This window comes from Pseudophryne corroboree, chromosome 11 (assembly GCF_028390025.1).
Source record: "Pseudophryne corroboree isolate aPseCor3 chromosome 11, aPseCor3.hap2, whole genome shotgun sequence".
In the NCBI taxonomy this organism is placed as follows: Eukaryota; Metazoa; Chordata; class Amphibia; order Anura; family Myobatrachidae; genus Pseudophryne; species Pseudophryne corroboree.
The window spans coordinates 99336835-99359081 of NC_086454.1; the positions used below are offsets into that span (position 1 = coordinate 99336835).

Consider the following 22247-nt stretch of genomic DNA (forward strand, 5'->3'; position numbering starts at 1 on the left):
TATGTCATGCATTTTCGCCAGCCAAGGTGTTTCTATTGCTGCTCAGGGCGCCCCCCCCTAGCGCCCTGCACCCTCAGTGACCGGAGTGTGAAGTGTGCTGAGAAGCAATGGCGCACAGCTGCAGTGCTGTGCGCTACCTTGTGGAAGACAGGATGTCTTCTGCCGCCGATTTTCCGGACCTCTTCTTGCTTCTGGCTCTGTAAGGGGGCCGGCGGCGCGGCTCTGGGACCGAGCTCCAAGGCTGGGCCTGTGATCGGTCCCTCTGGAGCTAATGGTGTCCAGTAGCCTAAGAAGCCCAATCCACTCTGCACGCAGGTGAGTTCGCTTCTTCTCCCCTTAGTCTCTCGATGCAGTGAGCCTGTTGCCAGCAGGTCTCACTGAAAATAAAAAACCTAAACTAAAACTTTCACTAAGAAGCTCAGGAGAGCCCCTAGTGTGCACCCTTCTCGTTCGGGCACAAAAATCTAACTGAGGCTTGGAGGAGGGTCATAGGGGGAGGAGCCAGTGCACACCAGGTAGTCCTAAAGCTTTCTATTTGTGCCCAGTCTCCTGCGGAGCCGCTATTCCCCATGGTCCTTACGGAGTTCCCAGCATCCACTAGGACGTCAGAGAAAAGGGGAAGATGTACATTACTAAGCCGTGGAGAGTGATAAAGTGTAGAGAGATAAAGTACCAGCTCTTAATTGCCATGTTACAGGCTGAGTTTGAATAATGACAGGAGCTGATTTGCTGGTACTTTGTCTCTCTCCAAGCCTTGCTACATCTCTCCTTCAATCTGTGTGCTGCCCCCTCTCCTTTAGCCTGTGCTGAAATCTCAGAGTACAGTTGTGTTACTATATAGTACATATGGTGCTGCTCTTCTCCGAAAAATCTTACTATATTACAGACCAAAATTTGAAAAATGATGGTAAACTATCTCCATATTCTCTAAAAAAATACTGGGGGTAATTCTGAGTTGATCGCAGCAGCAAGTTTGTTAGCAGTTGCGCAAAACCATGTGCACTGCAGGTGGGGCAGATATAACATGTGCAGAGAGAGTTAGATTTGGGTGGGCTATTTTGTTTATGTGCAGGGTAAATACTGGCTGCTTTATTTTTACACTGCAATTTAGATTTCAGTTTGAATACACCCCACCCAAATCTAACTCTCTCTGCACATGTTATATCTGCCCCCCCCTGCAGTGCACATGGTTTTGCCCAACTGCTAACAAATTTGCTGCTGCGATCAACTCAGAATTAGGCCCCCTGTCATTAAATCTCCAGTTAATTACCAGTTTGTTATAACCTGAGTATCTAATTGTATGGATAACTGCACATCATATCGCTCAGTGTGCATGCACCAACGATGAACGATGCGCGTCCCTTCGGTCGTTCATCGTTGGTTTTCCCTCATTTAGCATAGCAAGCCAATTTGGACGCTGGTCGTTAATCGTTAAAAACGAACATCGTCCAAATCGGAAACATCGCCAAGTGTGTAGGGCCCATTACTCTGCAGATGTATGCTATTATCCGTATAGCTACTTACTTTATTTATTAGCCTTTATTTCTATAGTGCTACCATATTACACAGCACTTTACAGATATGTAATAATCCATATTATTACCTGCCAGTAGATCTTAAACTGTATATACCCTACTACATAAAAATGCACACACATATACTCATATATACACACACATACTTACTATGGTTAATGTGGTCAGAAGCCACTGTAAATATGGTGAAAGCATTTATAGGGTCCTGAATGGAAATGAATATATGGCCCCAATGAAGTGAGGTTGCAATACTAACCACTGTGCTACAATAACTTTGTATTTTATCGTAACCACACAAGGCCAAAGTTCTTGTTCTGTATTTTGCATATAATTCTCTGATTCTTTGTTATCATTCTCTATAGGGCCAGATGCACAGTAAAACTTCCCCTGCTCTGTTGAGTGGCAGTAATTGTCAGTATGGAAATCCCAGTATTAATTATGATATTTATAAATATCACAGAAAGTAAAATAGGCATTTACATTATGGATGTGACATGTAAGCCCTGACCTGTCACTGTGCTGGTAACCGTACTTGATGTGTGTGCATACGTGGGGAGGCTTATGACAACTTCCCAATGCTCCTGGTTTCTGGCTGCTGCATCATTTCCAGCATTTTAGATGACCCGGAACAGTAATGCATATCTATTGTTACTAGTATGTCTGTCTACTAATATGCAGCAATAACAGAGTAATCCAGTTATCTCTACACTTTACTATGAGAGTCTTGCTGATTGATGCTCAGCTCCCTGGCAATGCCAGCAGTGCTGGAGAAGGGCGCCTCGGCATCCTGGCCCAGCACCTCTCTCCTATGCTACATGTGTTACTATGAAGGGGGAGTACCGGGAGAAGAAAGATGGCTGCTGGGCGCATTCTAATGACGTGCCATATGGCTTTACGGGTTCGGTGTGAATTACCGATGGCCTGGATACTGGCCATCAGTATACCGACAGCGGCATCCCAGACACCTTTCGGGTTCCCTGCGCTCGCCATGCTGTGGGCACGGTGGCACACTGCGCTTGCCACAGGTTATATTCTCCCTCTATGGTTGTTGTGGACACCCATAGAGGGAGAATCATCGACCTCGCCAGTATTCCGGCTTCGGCATTGTACCACTGTGCGGGATTCCGGCGTCGGCAATGTGATTGCCGGTTTTACATGTAGCTAGCTGCCTCTCCAACCAACCCATAAGATAGAAAGAGGTGGCAAGGTGCCTCTCCAGGGTGCCTCTTTAGTAGCGACTCTGCCACCCCTTTGACTAGCACCTTGTGTGGCTGCACCGGTTGTACATCCCTTGTTATGGTGCTAGAAACGTCTCCATCTTGTCCTGGAAGATTATGTGAATACATGTCTAGGTTTTCTGATAACACTTGAACTGAATTCCCACTGGGTTCCTAGCTTCACTTTCACTCACGAAAAAGATAGGTATCAGAAACACAGAGAAAAAACAAATGATGGCCCCATAAATGTTAAAGTTTTTAAGTATTTTTCCCTTGCCTGCCCACATTACCTGGAGATGTTGCTAGCAATAAGAGAATAACGGCGGAACACGTACTCCACGGATCCATCAGAAATAGGCGCCCCCGTGTTTTTAGAGAAACCTGACTTAATTAGATAGGGAGAACAATTAACACCAGCGGGGTAGCCGGAGGCACATGTACAGGCACGCTCCTATGGTATCTTTTGCTAAAACTACCATAAGAAGTGTGAAGGAAAGGGAAAGGGGCGGTGGGGATACGAAGGGACAGCGCTTTCTAAGCAGCTCCTGTCCCTGCAAGCGATATTAGAGATATTCTTGCGATGCATTCAAATCATCGCACTCCAAATTTATCACATCCCATCTGCATCTGAGATGCGTATTGTGATAAATATGCCCCATAAACTGCTAATAAGATCATAATGGATTCAGAAGCAAAACAAACATGTTTAGGAGTCAGCCAATACATCATTTAGTATTACACGAGGTACAACAGGAGAACTGAATAGGCTCATGTTAATATCCATTTTCTGACTCTGCTTCCTATTTACAGTTTCTGTATCTTTCACCAACATACATTCTTTCACTTTCATTATAAAAGTGAAATATAAAGTAGGAAAGGATCAATCCAAGAAAACTGGCCTCCACTGTATGAACAATGTACCCCCTACTGTAATATGCAGTAGAAAGGGGCCTATTGAACATCCATAATGACCCATTACACATGTGGAAACGCTAGTTTCCGCATATTATTAAGGGTCTGATAGAGCCACCTAGTATTCAGCAAACTCTGAATACTGAAAGTTTTTGGAGTTTGCTTGCAAAAATCAAAGCAATCTTCAGATGGCGCTGATTCCCGAAGCCCCTCTACGTCCTGTGAAAAGGAGGGTTGTGAAAATGGTTACAAGCAGAACCATCCCCCGGGTCCGCTCTGAGCACCTGCCTGCCATGCACGTGCATAACCTCACGTCACGCATGCACAGAAGGCCGGCACGGCACCGGTAAGTAACACTGCTACTTTGGAAGCAGTATTATGGATTGTGGGGACAGCTGCTTTGTGGAATTGCTCCAGTAATTTGGTATCCAGTGACCCAACTCGCGGGTGAGTTGGTCACTTAATTATGGGGGCAATCAGGCCCCTAATGAAGAATAGGCCCCAAACAGAAAAAAGGTCAGCAAGGGATTTTGGAACCATATAAAAATCTCACGACCACAGGCTGAAGCAAGATCATGGAAGTCTATAATGATTTCTTATATTCTTTTTATATAAGTGATACATTATTTCCTATAATGCCTTCACCGACAATTTTTCTATCTATCTATCTATCTATCTATCTATCTATCTATCTATCTCTCTGTCTGTCTGATAACATAACACAATCACACTCTCGTGACACAAGTGCTATCATTACACTCCAGATAAATTAACTAATTTCTCACCAAATATAACGATATAAATATGGATTGTATATACTCTAATCCACCTGTGCATGTACAGAATTAATTCTTATGCGTGCGCACACACATGCACGCACGCACAACAAACACACACACACACACACACACACACACACACACTAGGTATACTATAGGGACAGCAGCGTACAAGAGTGTAGTAGTACTGGATGAATGTACTGGGATATGCTGACATGTTCAGAATGTGAGTAGACATCACAATGATAATGCTGACATAATGTCAACATTTTTAAAATGTCGACATTGTGAATTCTGACGGCCACAATGTAGACAGCAATATTTTATCTTAAAACTATCCCAATGCTTAGAGGCTGCCTAACCCTAATTGCAGCCTTACCGTAGCCCTAATTGCAGCCTCTCTCTAAATCTAATTGCAGCCTAACCTTAGCCCCAATTGCATCCTAGCCCTAACTGCAGCCTATCCTTAGCCCCAATTGCATTTTAGTCCTAACTGCAGCCTAACCTTAATCCTAATTCTATCCCGAATTGTAGCCTAACCCTAACCAATGGCAGATCCAGGGGGTGAGGCGAAAACTTCTCTCCTGCTGCTGCCTCACCCTCCCCAGCCCACCATACAACAGCGGGAAGGGGAGGGAGGCTGCTGCCCTCTGCTCTCCCTGTACGATGTGCTGCACTGCTATATAGTGGCCAGCAGTAGTGGGCATGCGGGAAGTGTTACAGGAGGGGAGTGCGATCCCCCTGATCCCGCCACATGGATCCACCCCGGACCCTAACCCTTATTGTAGCCTAACCCTAACTGCATATGTTGACATTGTGATATTGTGATTGTTGCCAACCAGACTGGAACCCATAGAACTGTTGCCCCTTGTATTGTGGGATCCCTCTAGAAAGGGGAACATGAATTTGAATAACATTTAGCTTGAGGAAGTTTGGTGTCATTTTCAGAACAATGAATAACAAGGTGATATGGGATCATTCAAAACATAAAATACATTTGTGCAGGCAATATTACATCATCACTTCTCCTGAGAGCCGTGTTAGTCCCGCGATTTTAAGATACATCCACATAAAGTGTAGGGATTGTTCATACAATCATGTTGGACAGACATTGTGTGGTGTTTAACTATGTCATATGATCTGATTGCAACTAGCTACTTCTCGGCATTTAAGAACAATCACAACTAAAGGCAAATGAAACTGAACCAATCTTTTTATCTGTTCATGATATAATGTCTGCATGAGTGATTTGTTTGGATGTAAGATTATGCAATCGTCCAATATATTTGTTAAAGTACTAAACTGTTAACAATCTGCTTGACATGTAGTGCTGACAATGGTCCTAACGGAACTGTAACGTTCGAAGAGTTTGTTTGTGAAAACCACTATTCTCCCAGAAAGGCATGGAGAATATACAGATGTTACATGAAACATAATCCGTAGGTACACGTTTTCAACTAGCTACTGTACCTTTCATGAACCAGAAAAGTCTACACAAGTTTTTCTGTAGGCTTAATTTCTGTTGGAAACTTACTTATTTCATTTTAAAACGGTCTCAGTATTACTGCAATGTAAACATTTCACTATTCTGTTATATTTGTACAATCCGCTCAACAACTGATAAAATCATTGATGATCTTCTCATCGATTCAGAAACAAAAAAAAAGACAAATGATGCTCTCTACACAGAGCCCCATTTTTGAAACCGCACAATTAATAAAAGTCCACATCTGCATTGTAGCACCGTACAGTAGCATATAACATAGACACAATTTGTTTTTCATTCATCAGCGGCAGGAAATCATGTGATCTGTGTCGCAGGCAACATAATTGTGAATCAGGGTAAATGGATTTATCACCTGTTCACACAAAGCATTAGTTGTAAGTATGAAGTATTTATTTACTTTTAAAATTAAAATCAAGAAACAAACAAATAAACAAAAAAAGTAACATAAATGTGATAAAATGACACAAAATAACTTCACAACTTATCATGTGTTACTTTTGGACTATGTTGTTTTGTATAGCAGCTGAGCTGCAGGTTTTCATTGTATCAAAACAATTTACAACACACGTGCGACTCAAAGGAAAATAAATATACAGTATATTTAAACTGTATACACCTGAAAGTCTTTCCTGATTTGTTGTTTCCAGTTTAAATAATATGTACTTATATTGTTTTGATACATTTTTTCCTCGTATTTGCATTATTTGTTCTAAATAATAAACATTGCGAAACCTGTTCCAATTGTGGTTGTAAAACACATGAATATATTCATTGTTCTATTAACAAAATCCTAATCTTTGGATTGTCTACAATACAGTCATACTAAATTAACTGTTTATGCAGGGATTTAAAACAACAATTGTAAAATGCTGTACAATTATTTTTATATGTTTTTCCTCTAGGTAAATGCCACTTTTTTTTAAAGATATGGTTAAATATATATATATATATATATATATATATATGAGATGTTCAGATTTTATATACCATAATTTATAATATAGAAGAATGGGGAGTATTATTTTAGACAGTGATTTATTTAGGAAATGTTGTGTTGCTTTACGCACAATTGTTTGTGTCTCAAAGTAGTATTTCAGTTTTTATAAAAATAATCACAGTAATATTATTAATTCATTTTATCATAATGTTGGACTGTTTAGCCATATAGGATGACCTATGCAGTCACACAGCTACTACAGACCTACAGGTACAAAAAGTTATAGAAAAATATACAGTAGATACATTTTTAAATTAGGATATTACTACTATTCCACTATAACTACGTACTTTCATACTGGTGTATGTTAAACGCAGAATTTTGGTGCAGTCAAGTGTTAATCCCTTATCTACTTCAGTGGAAAAACAAAGGTGAGATTATGTGACATTTCTGCTGAAAAACATTTATTTTCCTGTAATATTAATTTAATTTGGTTGAATTGTCATTTTTGGTTTTAACCACTTATGCAATATAGATTGAAAATAACTGAACACATAATAATTCTGGAAAACAAAAACAAAAAATAATGTACTACGATCAGTATATATGTAACCGTATAAAAAGATGAATAATAATAATACCTAATGTAATAATATAATGTAATAAATATAATGTAATAATATCTAATGTAATGAAATAATGTAATGTAATAAATATAATGTATTAATACCTGATGTAATAAAATACAAAACTAAAACACATCCCCCCCAGGCCAGTGGATGAACAGCTACAAATACCCTGATATAGTAATATTACTCCTATCAGAGCCACATGGAATACTTGTGAGTTACGGCAAGAAGAGATAATAGTGATGGTGACACTTTGCAGAATGTCAGGCATGGTCGCTGGCTACAATATGTTACCAGAACAGAGGCGCAGACAATCATACAACATTACAATATGTAATCTAAAAATAAATTGCATAGTTGTATTCAGCTAATTTTTTTCCCTTCAATTTAACACAATAGAAAAGTTATGTGTTAACCTCTTCATTTCCAAAGGAAACCATATAAAGCCAGCAATTCCTTGCATTCCTTAGAACCATTGGTCAAAGCGACAGCAATTTATACAGAACAAAAATAGAATCAGCTTTTCCCTGACCTGAGCTCCTATAAGCCCCCCTCCCCCAGCCAATGTGCTGGCACTGGGCATCTATGTGAGGGGGATCTTATTATTATATGACCTTATAGTGCATGACCAATGTCATCCCCAGTAGGGATCCTGACCTGTGGTAGTCGGGACCAATGGCACGTTTCATACAATTATGTAAAGACAGACAACATATGACATAAAAGATACAATTCCTTACAATGATGGACAAAGTGGATGTGAAGAGGTACATCCAGTAAGCCCAACATTTCCAGGACATCATCTCAGGTATGTCCATGGTTCTTACCTTCAAAGAAGCGTTGTAAAGCCTCTGTCTCATCCACAACTTCCATGACTCTGTCCTAGAGGTAACGCAAAGTCCTAGGAGTGTGAAGTCCAAGCTGCCATGAAGTCGCACACCATGAGTCTTGGCCAGATTGGAAGGTCCTCTCAGTGAAGGTGTGGGGAAGCTGACCACACAGCTGACAGTTAGTTACACAGGTCACACCAGAGACAAATCAGTGCAGCAGCAGCAGCAGCTTCAGATACTCAGCGGGACTCTGCTCTCCCAGGGCTGGGACCCTTTCCTTCTGAATTAGGACTTATCTTCTTACTCCAACCTTTTCTTATTAGCACACACTGGGGAATGTCTATGTTACAGCAGCAGATCATTCAGCATCACTTTCCTTCTGCGTCCTTCCTCTGGGACCCCGAGAGCTCTCCCTCTCTCTGGGTAGTGTCAGGGTCAGTATAGTGGCTTGTCTCCCTAATGCTCCTTCCTTCCCCAGGGATGATGCTTCTACGGGTGTTTTTGTCTCCCCCTGCTGGCAGTTTCCAGCAATTTACATGTTAATGCTTCCTATCACCTTGCAGTAAATGCCAGGATCTCTCTGTAAGACGTCAGGCATGCTGGGGAAACAAACATGGGGGGTAATTCCAAGTTGATCGCAGCAGGAAATTTTTTAGCAGTTGGGCAAAACCATGTGCACTGCAGGGGGAGCAGATATAACATTTGCAGAGAGAGTTAGATTTGGGTGGGTTATTTTGTTTCTGTGCAGGGTAAATACTGGCTGCTTTATTTTTACACTGCAAATTAGATTGCAGATTGAACACACCACACCCAAATCTAACTCTCTCTGTACATGTTATATCTGCCCCCCCTGCAGTGCACATGGTTTTGCCCAACTGCTAAAAAATGTCCTGCTGCGATCAACTTGGAATTACCCCCATGGTCACTACTAAAATAAAAAAATAAAAAAGAATATTGCTACGTGATGTAAACATGCTATATATATATATATATATATATATATATATATATATATATATATACAAGCAAAGAAATTAGGTGGCACTTTGGGAGATATATATATATATATATATGTACACATATATATGTATACATATATATATATATATATATATATACATATACACATACATATATATATATATATATACATATATACACACACATATATATATACACTGCTCAAAAAAATAAAGGGAACACTAAAATAACACATCCTAGATCTGAATGAATGAAATATTCTTATTAAATACAATGAGGCAGATGTATTAACCTGTAGAAGGCATAATGAAGTGCTACACCAGTGATAAAGTAGTGTTAAGTGCAAGGTGATAATGCACCAGCCAATCAGCTCCTAACTGTTAATTTACATATGGGAGCTGATTGGCTGGTGGGTTTATCATTTTGCACATATCACTGGTTTATCACTTTCTTATGCCTTCTCCAGGTTAATACATATGCCCCTTTGTTCTTTACATAGTTGAATGTGCTGACAACAAAATCACACAAAAATTATCAATGGAAATCAAATTTATTAACCCATGGAGGTCTGGATTTGGAGTCACCCTCAAAATTAAAGTGGAAAAACACACTACAGGCTGATTCAACTTTGATGTAATGTCCTTAAAACAAGTCAAAATGAGGCTCAGTAGTGTGTGTGGCCTCCACGTGCCTGTATGACCTCCCGACAACCCACACAAGTGGCTCAGGTAGTGCAGCTCATCCAGGATGGCACATCAATGCGAGCTGTGGCAAGAAGGTTTGCTGCAGGGGCGGAAGTCCGGGAGGCAGCGGAGTCGGCTGCCGCCGGGCTCCTGACCCGCAGAGGGCGCCTCGCAGTGGCGCCTCTGACATTACACAGATTGACATGCGGACGAGCGCCCGCATGTCAATCTGATGTCTCCCTCCCTGCTGTGTTGGAGGGACATGGAGCGCATCGCGCGTCTCCTGTGTCCCTCCCTGGCTCTCTCCCGGCCGGTCTAAGGAAGTGCCATTCGTGAGCTCTGATTGGCTCACGAACCGGCACTTCCTGTATTAGACCGGCCGGGGGAGAGAGCCAGGGAGGGACACAGGAGACGCGCGATGCGCTCCATGTCCCTCCAACACAAGGGGGGAGCAGGCACTGGGGGCATATACCTGGTACTGGGGGGCATATACCTGGCACTGGGGGGGGGAGGAGACCTGGCACTGGGGGGCATATACATGGCACTGGGGGGCATATACCTGGCACTGGGGGGGAAGACCTGGCACTGGGGGGCATATACCTGGCACTGTGGGGTATATACCTGGCACTGTGGGGTATATACCTGGCACTGTGGGGCATATACCTGGCACTGGGGGGGGAAGACCTGGCACTGGGGGGCATATACCTGGCATTGGGGGGCATATACCTGGCACTGGGGGGCATATACCTGGCACTGGGGGGGGGAGACCTGGCACTGGGGGGCATATACATGGCACTGTGGGGGAAGACCTGGCACTGGGGGGCATATACCTGGCACTGGGGGGGAAGACCTGGCACTGGGGGGCATATACCTGGCACTGTGGGGCATATACCTGGCACTGGGGGGCATATACCTGGCACTGGGGGGGAAGACCTGGCACTGGGACGGGGGGCATATGTGGCACTGGGGAGGGGGGTATATTTGGCACTGGGGGCATATACCTGGCACTGTGGGGGAAGACCTGGCACTGGGGGGCATATACCTGGCACTGGGGGGGGAGACCTGGCACTGGGGCGGGGGGCATATGTGGCACTGGGGAGGGGGGTATATTTGGCACTGGGGGCATATACCTGGCACAGTGGGGGAAGATCTGGCACTGGGGGCATATGGGGGAAGATCTGGCACTGGGGGCATATACCTGGCACTGGGCGCATATACCTGGCCCTGTGGGGGAATATCTGGCACTGGGGGCATATACCTGGCCCTGTGGGGGAATATCTGGCACTGGGGGCATATACCTGGCACTGGGCGCATATACCTGGCCCTGTGGGGGAATATCTGGCACTGGGGGCATATACCCGGCACTGTGGGGGGAATATCTGGCACTGGGGGCATACACCTGGCACTGTGGGGGAATATCTGGCACTGGGGGCATATACCTGGCCCTGTGGGGGAATATCTGGCATTGGGGGCATATGCCTGGCACTGTGGAGAAATATCTGGCACTGGGGGCATATAGCTGGCACTGAGGGGGCATAGGTGGCACTGTGGTGGAATATTTGGCACTGTGGGGGAGCAGGCACTGAGGGGGCATATGTGGCACTGGGGGGGTATATTTGGCACTGGGGGCATGTACCTGGCACTGGAGGCATATACCTGACACTGTGGGGGAATATCTGGCACTGGGTGCATATACCTGGCACTGTGGGGGAATATCTGGCACTGAGGGCATATGTGGCACTGGGAGCACGGCCCTAGCAACACGCACTACCCCCTAGCAATGAGCATGACACCCAGTGCATGAACCCCCTGGCAACGAGCATGACACCCTGAGCATGAAACCCCTGGCACCGTGCATGGAACCGCTGGCAACGAGCATGACACCCAGTGCATGAAACCCCTGGCAACGAGCATGACACCCTGAGCATGAAAACCCCTGGCACCGTGCATGGAACCAAGAGCATGAAACCGCTGGCAACGAACATGACACCCAGTGCATGAAACCCCTGGCAACGAGCATGACAACCTGAGCATGAAAACCCCTGGCACCGTGCATGGAACCAAGAGCATGAAACCCCTGGCAACGAGCAGGTAATTTAAAAGTAATTAGAAGCCTTACTGTAGAACTTAATGTATAATGGGCATTACGGTGTGTGGCATAATGTATCACGGACATTGCGGTGTGTGTCATAATGTGTCGGGCATTACGGTGTATGGTATACTATATCGCGGGCATTGTGATATGTGGTATAATGTCTCAGGCTCATTGTGGTGTGTGTTATACTGTGTCAAAGACATTGTATGTGCTATAATGTATCAAGGGCATTGCAGTGTGTAGCATAATGTATAACGGGCATTGTGATTCCTGTCATAATGTGTCACAGGCATTACGGTGTGTGGTATAATGTATCAGGGGCATTGCAGTGTGTAGCATAATGTATAACGGGCATTACGATTCCTGTCATAATGTGTCGGGGGCATTACGGTGTGTGGCATAATGTGTCGGGGGCATTATGGTGTGTTCATATTGTGTCATGTGCATTATTGTGTGTGGCATAATGTCTAAGGGCCACTGCAGTATGTGGCATAATGTATACTGGGCATTACTATAAGGAGGAAAAATTACAAATAATGTAAGGGGCATGAATCAGGATTAATTTTCTTTCCCGCCTGGGCGTGCAGGTTGGAAAACTGGGGTATAACGCAGTCTTTTCCTGCAATGTTACACCCCTTTATGGTAAGCCATCCCAATGAAGCCACACACTCTATACTGCCAATTATGGAGGGGGGGGGGGGGGGGGGGCGAATAATTTTTTGGCTTGGGGGAGAAAAATTTCTAGTTACGTCACTGAACTGACTCATTCCTGTAAGCCGCCACTACAGCGCAAACCCCAGGAGAGTACGCTGGTGCGCGCCTGCTGTGGGAGGTAGGAGAGGAGCTGCTGCTACCGTTGCCCCGCTGCTGTGGGGAAGGGGGGGACGGGATGGATGGACACACGTGCGAGGCGGTGTTTAAGAGCTGGTACCACGCTTGCCTTGGATTACACTTCTTATTGCGCTCTGCCTCTGGTAATTGGGGAGGAGAGAAGAGCCTTCTTTCACTACACAAGGTATCCATCTATGCTCCCTTTCTCCCTGCATAAGTGCACTGCCAGTATACTGTATGTATGTTTGTATATATAGATTGAGGTAGGGGTCTGGCACAGCCACATAATAGACTAATACATTGGGTGCCCTCACAGCAAAGTAGTTTAGCAAAATAGAGGTGGTGCGGCACTCCAATGATTTGCACACTGACACCAATTGAAGTAGTGCAACGTTTCAATGCCCGTTTAATGAATCTGCATTTTTGTCATATATACAATGACCCCCATTCTGCCTCATCCCGTCCTCCAGACCTCTGTTACTCCATCGGCCCCCCCCCCCCCCCCCCCCATTTGCCAAGTCCTTCTGCCCGCCCGCGACCATCCCTCCCCATCTTCCTCCCATAATTAATTGTCCTCCCGCAGGGAATACATATGTTTTACCGACAGACGGGATGCCGTCTGTCAGCATCCTGACAGCAGCATCCCGTCCGTCAGAATTCTGGCAGGGGGCGTGCGCAATGAAGGCCCTTGCTTGTTGCGCTCGCAACGCAGTGGTCTCGGTGGTTCCCATCCCACTCTATTGGTGTTGTGGACACCCACGAATGGGAATAAGACCTGTGAGACGGTATTCTGGTGTCGGTATCCTGACCGCTAGGAATCCCGACAGCCAGCAAAATGATTGCCTCCCCTCCCGCAGTATCGGTCACATAATAGACTCACTTTCAGCTCCAGGCCCATGTGGACCCCAAACTGGCACTGGTCTGCAGGGATGTATCATTGGCACAAGGTTAAAAATGCAGCCAAACCTCCAAAAATGCAGTTTTCAGAGGTTTGGCGGCTTACTACTTATCCACCAAGCCTAGACCCCAGGGCTTGGATGCGGTGGGCAACACCATCTTTAGATGGGCTTCTATCACATTACCCATTGGACCCCTCCCAGCACCCCCTAGTGGGGCGCATCAGCCCACGCATGCACAGATAGGACTCCGGATCATACACCGGGAAGTTCTACTGTATCATGGCAAAGAATAGCTCTCACCGCAAGAGCTGTCCTTTGGAAATTTCTTCATGCATACGCCATTATGCTTGCAAAGAATGGCAGGATATATATATATATAAATATATATATAGCCTGCAGGATCAATATTGGTGTGGTGTGTATGTATATATATATATATATATATAAAAAAAATTTTTTTGCCTCTATATAGGGGGGCACCTGTATTTATATTGCCTCCGGGCGTCTAGGACGAACTTACGCCACTGGTTTGCTGTGTCTGTCAGCGTAGTGTCCAGAGCATGGAGGCGCTACCAGGAGACATGCTACCTCCGCCTTTGTTCAATGAGGAACAGGAGGAGCACTGCCAGAGCCCTGCAAAATAAATGTGCATGTGTCTACTCAAACGATCAGAAACAGACTCCATGAGGGTGGTATGAGGGCCCGACACCCACAGGTGGGGGTTGTGCTTACAGCCCAACACCGTGCAGGACGTTTGGCATTTGCAAGAGAACACCAAGATTGGCAAATTTGCCACTGGCGCCCTGTGCTCTTCACAGATGAAAGCAGGTTCTCACTGAGCACATGTGACAGACGTGACAGAGTCTGGAGACGCCAAGGAGAACGTTCTGCTGCCTGCAACATCCTCCAGCATGCCCAGTTTTGGCAGTGGGTCAGTAATGGGGTGGGGTGGCATTTCTTTGGGGGGCTGCACAGCCCTCCATGTGCTCGCCAGAGGTAGCCTGACTGCCATTAGGTACCGAGATGAGATCCTCAGACCCCTTGTGAGACCATATGCTGGTGCGGTTGGCCCTGTGTTCCTCCTAATGCAAGACAATGATAGTCCTCATGTGGCTGGAGTGTGTCAGCAATTCCTGCAAGACGAAGGCATTGATGCTATGGACTGGCCCGCCCGTTCCCCAGACCTGAATCCAATTGAGCACATCTGGGACATCATGTCTCGCTCCATCCACCAACACCACGTTGCACCACAGACTGTCCAGGAGTTGGCGGATGCTTTAGTCCAGGTCTGGGAGGAGATCCCTCAGAAGACCATCCGCCACCTCATCAGAAGCATGCCCATGTGTTGTAGGGAGGTCATACAGGCACGAGGAGGCCACAGACTACTGAGCCTCATTTTGACTTGTTTTAAGGACATTACATCAAAGTTGGATCAGCCTGTAGTGTGTTTTTCCACTTTCATTTTGAGGGTGACTCCAAATCCAGACCTCCATGGGTTAATAAATTTGATTACCATTGATCATTTTTGTGTGATTTTGTTGTCAGCACATTCAACTATGTAAAGAACAAAGTATTTAATAAGAATATTTCATTCATTCAGATCTAGGATGTGTTATTTTAGTGTTCCCTTTATTTTTTTGAGCAGTGTATATGATTTAGACAGGTTCTGTGGCTGATTACTAGGAGGTGAAATGCAGGCTTGAATGTTTCCGGTCTACAGTATCTATACTTATATGACTCACTGTCACACACATACTGTACACACCTATAACCTGACAGCCACATTCTACAGTTATTCTTACACGTTTGCGGTACTCACTCCTCTGTCTCAGTGTTAATAGTGTTAGGCGCCGGGGTCCGCTTGTCCGCGCGGCCCGGCGCCTAGCAACTAGGGACGCTGTGCGCGTTCAGCCGCCGGCTCCCTAGCAACGCTAGACGCCGGGCGCGCTGAGCCGCACGGACCCTAGCAACGGGGACGCCACTGGCGGACCGCGTTCCCCGTTGCTGGGCTTAATGAACTAACATATACACCTGTCCTCCGGCCGTGCAGCAAGGCAGCTGCACGGCATTTATTCCAATCAGGCTCTAAGCAGCTGATTGGAGGACTCCCTGTTAAGTATCTTCCCAGGGCTTCTCACAGACGCCGGTAATAGCTTCCTGCATGCTGCTTTGGTTTGCTGAGAGTCTGTTTCCAGTCCTGCTGTATCCGGTCATTCCTGTCCTCAGAAGTCCAGTATTCGGGAGTTGTCATCTCATCCCAGGAAGTCGTTTTGTTCCCTGGAGTCCTGACTGATCACCGTTTAACATCGAGTGGTGTTTCGTGAGTTGCGGCTCTGCCGTGTGTTGCGGCTCAGCCGCTTTATCTTTATATCTTCTGTTGTCGGAGCATTTGCGGAGGGTTCCGCTTCCACAAGTCCTCTCTGGAACTCGGCGGTGCCGAGTAGGAGAAGTGGACAAGTGGATATTTTGGTTGTCCTTTTCTCTGGCGGTTTTTCCGCACATATTCTAGTTTTGAGTTAGCTTGTAGCCCCTGGCCTGGTTGTTTAGTCAGAGGGCCCCTTGTTATCTCTCTGTCTCGGATTTCCCTTTGTTTCTCACTAAGACCGGGGGGCATCGGAGTTGGGCAGACATAATCCGCCCTTCAAACGCGGCTGCCAAGGGCTCAAGCAACCATAGTCTCGCAGGGGATTTCTGACAGCACGGGTGAGACAACGGAGTTAGGGCGCCAGGGGCTATTTTCCATTCCCGTTCCCTTTCCCAGCATCTCGTTCCAGTGCTCCGGTCCTCGCAATAAGATCTCCTCAGACCAGAGTGCTGGAATCATAACATTATTACCGGCCATACCAAAAAATTAAAATTAAACAGGGCTTTAATTTTTTCCCTCTCTTTCAGTTTTTGTTTAAAATTTTTTGGCCTCATGAATCCGACAGGTGTAGGGCCAAATCCTGGCCAGTTCTTAGTCAATCAGATTTAAGAACTTACTCAGATGGTTCAGGATCTTTCGCTTCGGGTGAAGTCGCAGGAAGATCTTTTGCGAGCCTCCCCAAGGGTAGTCCCTGAACCAAAGATGCATTTGCCTGACCGTTTTTCTGGCGATAGAAAATAATTTTTTAATTTTAAGGAATCCTGTAAACTTTTATTTCCGTTTAAGACCCACTTCCTCTGGTACTGAATCTCAGCGGGTTGGGATTATTATTTCTTTACTCCAGGGGGATCCTCAGACCTGGGCATTCGGTTTAAGGGCAGAGGATCCTGCATTGTTGTCAGTAGACGCTTTTTTTAAGTCTTTAGGGCTTTTGTATGATGACCCTGATAGAGAGGCGTCCGCTGAAAGTCAGCTGCGCGCTCTCAAACAGGGTAGAAATCCTGCAGAGGTTTATTGTACTGAGTTTCGCCGTTGGTCGAACGACTGTGGCTGGAATGACCCAGCCCTACGCAGTCAGTTTCGCCTTGGCTTATCAGAGTCAATAAAAGACAGTCTCCTCCAGTACCCCGCTCCTGAGACTCTCGATAGACTCATGGAGCTTTCTATTAAGATTGATCGTCGTCTCAGAGAGCGGAGGGCTGAAAGAGGAACACCTGTAAGGTCAAGTCTGTGTGTTTACTCCATTCCAGAAGACGTAGAGGAGCCCATGCAGATGGGTCTCTCCCGGCTGTCTCCTGAGGAAAGAGCCAGAAGGCAAAATTCCGGTCTTTGTTTGTACTGTGGTGGTAAGGGACATTTTGCTCGTAACTGTCCGAACAAGTCGGGAAACGCCTTGACCAGGTGAATTGTGAGGGGGTTCACCTAGGTCTGCAGCTTATCTCCTCGAATAACTCTCTTTTAGTCCCAGTTAAAGTTTCCTTTGGCAGCCTCAGTTCTTTGGTGTCGGCTTTTGTCGACAGTGGAGCTGCAGGAAACTTTATGGATTTAACTTGGGCTAAGGCCTTAGGCATTCCTCAGTTACCATTGGGTAGGTGTGTCACCATGCATGGCTTAGATGGGAGTCCGCTTTCCAATGGGGTTATTTCTAACCGTACACCTCCCGTGCTACTTACAGTAGGAGCTTTACATTCCGAAAAAATTGAGTTCTATCTTACACATTGCCCAGCAGTTCCAGTTGTTCTGGGTCACCCTTGGCTGGCCTTTCATAATCCCACCATTGATTGGCGGTCCGGGGAGATTTCACAATGGGGTACTTTTTGTGCTAAGCAATGTATTTCGTTTCCAGTCAGAGTAGCAGCTATCATTCCAGAACTCATTCCTGTGGAATACCTGGAGTTTGCCGATGTTTTCTCCAAAGGCAATGCGGACATTCTGCCTCCCCATCGGCCTTGTGATTGTGCTATTGAGCTAATTCCTGGTGCCGCATTGCCAAAGGGAAGATTGTATGCATTGTCCGGGCCAGAAACTTCGGCTATGAATGACTATATTCAGGAGAGCTTACAGAAAGGGTTTATTAGACCATCAAAATCTCCTTTAAGTGCTGGTTTTTTCTTTGTGGAGAAGAAGGATGGCTCGCTTAGATCATGCATTGATTTTAGAGCCCTGAATAAGATCTCAGTCAAAAACACCTATCCTTTGCCGTTGATTTCTGTACTCTTTGATCAGTTACGTTCTGCTGTGATTTTTTTCTAAGATTGACCTGAGAGGAGCTTACAACCTCATCCGAATTAAATCTGGAGATGAGTGGAAGACGGCTTTCAGTACTCAGTCGGGTCACTACGAATACCTGGTGATGCCGTTCGGCCTGTCTAATGCTCCAGCAGTTTTTCAGGACCTCATAAATGATGTGCTCCGTGACTTCCTAGGGAAATTCGTGGTCGTTTATTTAGACGACATCTTGATTTTTTCTGAATCGATGGAACAACATATCACCCAGGTGCGTCTGGTTCTTCAAAAGTTACGTGAGAATCATTTATATGCCAAGCTGGAGAAGTGTGAATTTCACGTCACGGAAGTATCTTTTTTAGGGTACATAATTTCCCCTCAGGGATTTTCCATGGAACCCAAGAAGCTTCAGGCCATCCTTAATTGGGCGCAACCCACCAATTTAAAAGCAATTCAGCGCTTTTTAGGGTTTGCGAATTATTATAGGAGGTTCATTCATTCTTTTTCTGACCTGGTAGCTCCCATTGTGGCTCTGACTAAGAAAGGAGCGGATCCTACCAACTGGTCGCATGAAGCTGAGTTGTCCTTCCGGGCCCTCAAACAAGCCTTTGTCTCAGCTCCAGTCCTCAGACATCCCAATCCAGAATTGCCCTTTGTTGTGGAGGTTGATGCCTCAGAGGTTGGAGTGGGGGCTGTCCTTTCTCAAAAGGATCCGGAGTCTTTGGAGCTACATCCTTGTGCCTTTTTGTCCAGGAAGTTCTCCTCCGCTGAATCCAATTATGACGTTGGTAATCGGGAGTTACTGGCGGTAAAGTGGGCTTTTGAGGAGTGGAGGCATTGGCTGGAAGGAGCTAAGCATACTATTTCGGTATTGACTGACCATAAGAACCTGCAATACATTGAATCAGCTAAACGGCTTAATGCTCGGCAAGCACGTTGGGCATTATTTTTTACTCGTTTCAAATTTATTATCACTTTCAGGCCTGGTTCCAAGAATACTAAAGCTGATGCCCTGTCACGCAGTTTTCTTACGGTTCACAATAACAATCCTGTTGTTACCCCAATACTTCCATCTTCGGTCATCCGGGCAGGCCTCACACAGGATTTATTTACCCAGTTAAACCAGCTTCAACACCAAGCTCCTAGATTTACTCCTGCTGGTCGTCTTTTCGTTCCTGAATTTTTTAGAGCTACTGTTTTAACTGAATTCCATGACAACAAGGTTTCAGGGCATCCGGGAATCACTAAGACATTGGAGTTAGTCTCTCGCTCAGTATGGTGGCCTAGTATGTCCAAAGACGTTAGGGAATTTGTTTTTTCATGTCCGGTTTGTGCACAGCATAAGGTTCCCCGTTCCTTGCCTATCGGGCAACTTATGCCCTTAAGTGTTCCTCTCAGGCCATGGTCTCATATTTCCATGGATTTTGTGGTTGACCTTCCCCTTTCAGCCGGATTCCGAGTCATATGGGTGGTAGTGGACCGTTTTAGTAAAATGGCTCATTTTATTGCTCTTCCCCGATTGCCTTCTGCTCAAGGGTTGGCAGTTTTGTTCCTCCGCCATGTGTTTAGGCTTCATGGGTTACCCACTGATATTGTTTCTGATCGGGGTCCACAATTTATCGCACAATTCTGGAGATGTTTTTGTGCTTCATTAAAGATGAAACTGTCATTAACATCCGGTTATCACCCACAATCCAACGGGCAAACCGAACGAGTTAACCAGTCATTGAAACAATATAGCTGCGCTTGTATTCGGCCAAGCTCCAGAATGATTGGTCCGAGTTTCTTCCTTTGGCTGAATTTGCTTACAATAATTCCAGTCATTCCTCCACTAAAGTGACTCCATTCTTTTCAGTTTTTGGTTTTCACCCCAGAGCTAATTCTTTTTTTCATCATTCTCCAGTCTCCTCGCTGGCATTGACCTCCCATCTCAGAGCAATTTGGAAAAAAGTGCACCTCGCTCTCGGAAAAGCGGCCTTTCGAGAGAAGAAATTTTCCGACAGGCTCCGACGTCCTTGCACTTTTAAGTTGGGACATAGGGTGTGGTTGTCGACTCGCAACATCAGGTTTCGACAATCCTCGGCTAGACTGGGACCCAAATTTATTGGGCCATTTCTTATTATTAAAAGAATCAACCCAGTTGCCTTTCGGCTACGTTTACCAAGATCTCTCAGGATTGGAAATACGTTTCATTGTTCCCTGCTGAAACAATACGTTTCTTCCAGTAGGTTTCCTCGGAGGATCTCTCAGGGTAGATCTCCAGTGGATGTACAGGGACAGCAGGAGTTCTTGGTAGAGAAGGTTCTCGATTCCAAATTATCCCGGGGTCGGCTTTATTTTTTAGTTCACTGGAAAGGCTATGGTCCGGAGGAAAGGTCTTGGGTCCTGGATAAGGATCTTCATGCCCCTAGGCTCAAGAGGGCATTTTTTCGGGAATTTCCTCAGAAACCTGGCTTTAGGGGTTCCTTGACCCCTCCTCAAGGGGGGGGGGGTACTGTTAGGCGCCGGGGTCCGCTTGTCCGCGCGGCCCGGCGCCTAGCAACTAGGGACGCTGTGCGCGTTCAGCCGCCGGCTCCCTAGCAATGCTAGACGCCGGGCGCGCTGAGCCGCACGGACCCTAGCAACGGGGACGCCACTGGCGGACCGCGTTCCCCGTTGCTGGGCTTAATGAACTAACATATACACCTGTCCTCCGGCCGTGCAGCAAGGCAGCTGCACGGCATTTATTCCAATCAGGCTCTAAGCAGCTGATTGGAGGACTCCCTGTTAAGTATCTTCCCAGGGCTTCTCACAGACGCCGGTAATAGCTTCCTGCATGCTGCTTTGGTTTGCTGAGAGTCTGTTTCCAGTCCTGCTGTATCCGGTCATTCCTGTCCTCAGAAGTCCAGTATTCGGGAGTTGTCATCTCATCCCAGGAAGTCGTTTTGTTCCCTGGAGTCCTGACTGATCACCGTTTAACATCGAGTGGTGTTTCGTGAGTTGCGGCTCTGCCGTGTGTTGCGGCTCAGCCGCTTTATCTTTATATCTTCTGTTGTCGGAGCATTTGCGGAGGGTTCCGCTTCCACAAGTCCTCTCTGGAACTCGGCGGTGCCGGGTAGGAGAAGTGGACAAGTGGATATTTTGGTTGTCCTTTTCTCTGGCGGTTTTTCCGCACATATTCTAGTTTTGAGTTAGCTTGTAGCCCCTGGCCTGGTTGTTTAGTCAGAGGGCCCCTTGTTATCTCTCTGTCTCGGATTTCCCTTTGTTTCTCACTAAGACCGGGGGGCATCGGAGTTGGGCAGACATAATCCGCCCTTCAAACGCGGCTGCCAAGGGCTCAAGCAACCATAGTCTCGCAGGGGATTTCTGACAGCACGGGTGAGACAACGGAGTTAGGGCGCAAGGGGCTATTTTCCATTCCCGTTCCCTTTCCCAGCATCTCGTTCCAGTGCTCCGGTCCTCGCAATAAGATCTCCTCAGACCAGAGTGCTGGAATCATAACATTTAGTAAATTCAGTATTTACATATTTGATGAATATTGATATTTTACAGACCACGGCCGCTCACAATCGCTTGGGATAGTCTTCAGCTTAGTGTCCTTGGTGTTCACTACAGTACACCTTTTGGGCATAGGCAATAACTATCAGCTTTTAGACCCGATAATTAAAATTTTTAAACATTGCTATTTGCGACAATAATAAATGAACATTCTCTGGGATGTATCAAAATACACACAATGAAGGGGATTTAATTAGTGCCAAACGGATTTGCCCAGCAAATCTGCCGAACACTGCCGCATTTTACAGCGACCAAATCTGAATCAAAAGTGCTCATTACCCCAT

At 45.8% G+C, this 22247-nt stretch overlaps 1 protein-coding gene across 9 annotated transcripts in view; it reads right to left on the reverse strand.

Moving 5' to 3' along the window:
- MYRF (myelin regulatory factor) overlaps positions 1-8937 on the reverse strand; it is a 318723-nt gene extending 309786 nt beyond the window's left edge. For 4 of the 9 annotated variants that reach the window (XM_063944667.1, XM_063944664.1, XM_063944663.1 and 1 more), the window contains exon 1: positions 8344-8936. In XM_063944667.1, coding sequence (XP_063800737.1) covers positions 8344-8389 — 46 coding nt within the window. In that variant the 5' untranslated portion in view covers positions 8390-8936. Of the gene's footprint in view, positions 1-8343 lie in introns of all 9 variants that reach the window. The other 5 variants (XM_063944661.1, XM_063944662.1, XM_063944660.1 and 2 more) reach the window with 2 other exon arrangements.
- Positions 8938-22247: the final 13310 nt, after the last annotated feature.